Raw genomic sequence first — 4,242 nt, forward strand, 5'->3', positions numbered from 1 at the left:
CCGCAGCCGCCGAGCTAGAGCGAGACCTCGAGAGCGGAGGCGGCGGCGGCGGAGGAGAGAGCGCGGCCGCACTCTACGCCAAAGCCGCTACTGACGGGTGCGCGCGCGGGCTCTGGGCGAAAGCGAGCCGTACCCGAGCCGTCCCCGAGCCGTCGCACTTTCCTCAGGTACGAGCGAGGGCTCCGCGTGAGCGCGCGCGACTTGCGGTGCGGCATCGGCGCCGCCGACGCGTGGCTCTCGGCGGCGCGGCTGCAGCGGCAGCGGGGGGAGGCTGACGCAGCGGCGAGCTTGGGCAAGGCGATCGGCTTGTTCGACGCGCTCCTGCGGCAGCCCGAGAGCGAGTGGATCCGGCAGGGGCTCGCCAGCAACGAGCTCGGCGAGGCGCGCTACAACGCCTGCTGCGCGCTGGCCCTCGCGAGCACTCCGGCCGGCGGCCGCATCGGGGAGTGCCGGGCCTCGCTCGAGGCGCTGGTCACCGCCGGCGACGCCACCGCGTCCGAGCTTGCCGCCGACGACGATCTTGCCCATCTGCGCGGGGTCGAGTGGTGGCCGCTTCTCTCTTCGGGAACGGTTTAGGGCACCGTGTTTGATCGGCGATCGGGAACCGCGCGGGGCCGTGAGGGTAAGCCGTAACTCATCGCACACCGCAACAGCGCATGCGTGCATGTACGACGTAAGGTAAGGTAAGGTAAGGTAAACTTCTCCACACACACGCACTCTTGTAGCATGCAGCATGCAGACTGCATGGATTTGCCTCTGTGCATATATAGAGATAGACGGGCTGTGATTCTCGAGAAAGCCGTGTAGTTTTTCTACATTCCCGCGTACGAGCTGCGTACGAGACTCGATAGTGCTTGGGTGTCTTTTTCAAGGTATGAATGCACAGCGCGTCTTTTGAGACAGCAACGCCAATCGGAGATGCCGCGAGCAATTCGGGATGCGCGGAGCAACTAATATGGACTCGCGTATCTTAGGATGCTCGAGCATACCGAGGACAGCGAGCGTGTGTGTGTGGTCTAAGTAGGGCACCTACTAGACGCACTTTAACCTCCAGAGACGCATTCGGTAAACAAAGATGGGGGTCCCTCCCCCCAGACGGTCGTCAAGCAAACAATGGCGAGTAATAAACACGTATGTACGTACACATACAGCAGGGTGAGGCCCCGAAAGCAGCACAGAGCACCAGGCCCACTTCCTCGGGCTCTTGTGGCGCGTCCCTGCTCACCACCAGTCGTAACCCTTCTTCTCGCACTCGAGCTTGGCGCAAGCGATGCGCCCACCATCGGCCCCGTGGACAACGATCACAGGGCCGCCTTCTTCCCCCTGTGCGTTATGGGCGTGTGGTGAGGAGGACCAGAGCGCAGAGGTGTGGAACGGGGTCGCGCTGGGCTGGGGACGCGCGCGCCGCTCCGGAAGCGTCAGGCCGGTCGTGGCGGTAAACTCGCCGTAGGCGGCGGTCGCACCCGGGGCCAGGACGTCGTAGTCGTTCTTGAAGTCGGTGCCTGCACGAATCGGGGGTTGGAGGCAGGATGGAAGGGGAAGAGGGGAGATGCGTGGTGCAATCATGTCTCATATCAAGTGAAGATAGGGTTGACACCTGCGCCGTTGCCCCATGGGTCCGCAAAGCCCTCCGCAAAGTAGTGGCCGCCTCCGTTCGCCCCGGGGGGCCCCAGGGGGGCGCATCCTCCGATGCCGCTGTGGACGTGGACGCCACATGCGTTGGTAAGGCCGTCCACGGGCTCGTCAATGGTGCCTCCTGTCGCGTTTTTGACCGGGTAGATGCCACCGATGCACTCAGAGTCGAGCCCGGTGAGGCGGAACTTGAAGCTTTGCGCCACGTCGTCAAAGGGCTTGGTGCTGTCGTCGTTCTCCACGAGCACCTGGGAGGAGTGAGGAGTAAGAGACGGTGTGTTGGACATGTAGATGCACCCGCTCAAAGTCAAACAAAGTACAAAAAACCATCTGCCTGGCGCAGAGAGATCACACACAGAGACAGAGACTCGAGAGAGAACCGTGTGGTCCCCCGCCACCTTGCAAGGTCACCTTCTCGTACACACGTGCTATACGTACTCTAGGGACTAGGGGCTGCACGCGACCGGGCGAGACCGAGAGAGCGCTCTCTCGCTCACACACAGCCGACACGTCACACTCGCACAAGACACACCACCACGACACAGTCGAAACACACGCCGGAACAATACCTACACGAAAAGCGAGACTGGCACAAGAGTCATGAGAGCGCGAGCCCAAGGGTACACTAACGGCGTGGCTCTCGTCAGGTCACTGCTCTCTCAGCACCGCCGCCAGAGACGCGAACGTTGTCGATCCCATCGGGCAGAAGGGGTTGCGGCAGCGCTTTGGCGCCCAGAGCTTGCCGGCCGGGTCAGTGAGGTTGACGTGGCGGCCGGCCCAGAGCACGAGGATGACGACCCCCTCGTCCATCGTGTAGCTCTGGTGCACGCTGAAGCGCGGGTTGGAGAAGAAGGAGCCGCCGCCGTGCGTGTGCACGCTGAAGAGGCGCGGGAAGCCGCTGTCGGGCACCTCGCTCGCGTCGAGGACGGCGTCCGGCTGCGAGAGGAGGCGGTTCTCGTAGAGCGCGCCCCGCAGCACGAATTCGACCTCGATGTCGGGGTGCTGGTGGACCGGGAAGGAGCGGTGAGGCTCGATCAGCAGGAGGCTCCAGCAGAGGTGGCTGAAGAGCCCGCAATGGTCCTCGGCCGCTGCCTCCTCGTACGTGCCGAGGTCGAGCGAGCTGAACTCGGAGCGCCAGGCAGCCAGCTTGTCCGAGCGGCTCAGGCGGTGCAGCGGCCTCAGCGCGTCGAGCCCGGTCGCACCGTCGGCGTCCGTGCGGTCGAGCCACTCGGCGACGAGGTCCACCTCGTGCGGCCTGAACGGGAGGTCGATGCGCTGCACGCCAGCCGCGTTGATGCCGGCGCAGCCAAAGAGCGAGGCCGGAGCCTCGCGGTAGCGTTCCCACGCCAGCTCGTGGTCGTCGACGCTCGAGAAGCGCTGCGAGCCGTGCCGCTGCAGCGGCTCCGCCGTCTCTTCGCACGGCTGGCAGTACGCGAGCTCGCCGAGCTCCTCGTCCTCTTCGGCCGGAGCGGGCTTGGGCGGGGCTGCCGGCGGCGGAAGAGCAACGCGGGACGCCATGTCCAGTCCGAAGCGGTCGGCCAGCGACAGGCCGAAAGCTGGCGAGTAGAGGCACACGCACTGGAGCAGAGCCGCGGCGAGTCCTTCGGCCTCGGCCAGCAAACGGCCGTCGTCACGGCAGGTGAACCTTCTTTTCTAGACCGGAAGGATTGAGAGCAGCCTCGCTCTCAATCCTAGAAGTCGAAGGATTGTGAGCAGCACTCCTCGCAATCGTAGCATCTCTGTGCGATTGCTAGCACCCACGCTCGCAATCCTACATACATCTTCTAGGACTAAGAGCAGCTCCGCTCCCAAGGTGACTGGTGACGCCTACGACTACTACCAGCGCGCTCGCAATCCGAGCAAAGTCTAGGATTGCGAGCAGCACTGCTCGCAATCCTAGCAACATGCCTCCGATTGCGAGCAGTAGCGCTCGCAATCCTACATCTTGTAGGACTATGAGCGGCGGCGCTCACAATCGTACCCAAGATCCGAGGATTGCTAGCAGCTGCACATATTCCCTCGATTCCCTCGCCTGTATCCCCTCCGCTGCGTCGTCCCAGATTATATGCTCATCCTCTGTGCGCGTTCGTCGCTCCCTTCCCTCGTCTCCATCGTTGTCGCCTCTGAGGAGAGGTCGTAGGTGCGATGCGAAAGTGGTAAGTGCTCCCCCTCTAGCTCTACGGCTCTAGCAAGAGAGAAGAGACCGACAATAAGAGTCGCTTGTGCGCCCAATCTTTTTCTTCATGTCGACGCGTCCGCCTCTACCCTGCGGCGCAGCACCGCCATAAACGTGGCGAGCGCGTCCGCGCGCCCACTCTCGCCGAGGTAGCCCTCGCCACGGGGGCGGGAGCTTGCGAAACCGAGTCGGGTCCACAGCATCGCGGGCCAAACGCCGCACATCGCGCGGCGCATACTCGCCCGCTGCGCCCGCGAGATGCTTGCGAGGATGGTGTGCAGCCGGGGCAGGTCCGTTTCGTGCACGCGCAGCGAGCAGGAGTCCCACGGCAGCACCTCTTCGAAAGGCCGCGCCTAGTACCATACCTCCAGAGGATCGAACCCAGTTTGGGTTCAGCCCCGTGGGTGGTTCGGTGGCTATTGGACGAGCCGCGC

General features: G+C 63.8%; 1 protein-coding gene across 1 annotated transcript; it reads right to left on the reverse strand.

Annotated features, from left to right (window-relative positions):
- Window positions 1-1,221: 1,221 nt before the first annotated feature.
- On the reverse strand, window positions 1,222-3,150 carry EMIHUDRAFT_118301 (hypothetical protein; the record flags this gene model as incomplete). Its single annotated transcript, XM_005771069.1, has 3 exons — window positions 1,222-1,502; window positions 1,598-1,880; window positions 2,299-3,150. 3 exons carry the CDS (start codon window positions 3,148-3,150, stop codon window positions 1,222-1,224), a joined length of 1,416 nt encoding a protein of 471 aa, XP_005771126.1.
- Between the last annotated feature and the right edge of the window lie 1,092 nt (window positions 3,151-4,242).

The sequence above is a fragment of the Emiliania huxleyi genome, assembly GCF_000372725.1.
Source record: "Emiliania huxleyi CCMP1516 unplaced genomic scaffold EMIHUscaffold_391, whole genome shotgun sequence".
Classification (NCBI taxonomy): domain Eukaryota; phylum Haptophyta; order Isochrysidales; family Noelaerhabdaceae; genus Emiliania; species Emiliania huxleyi.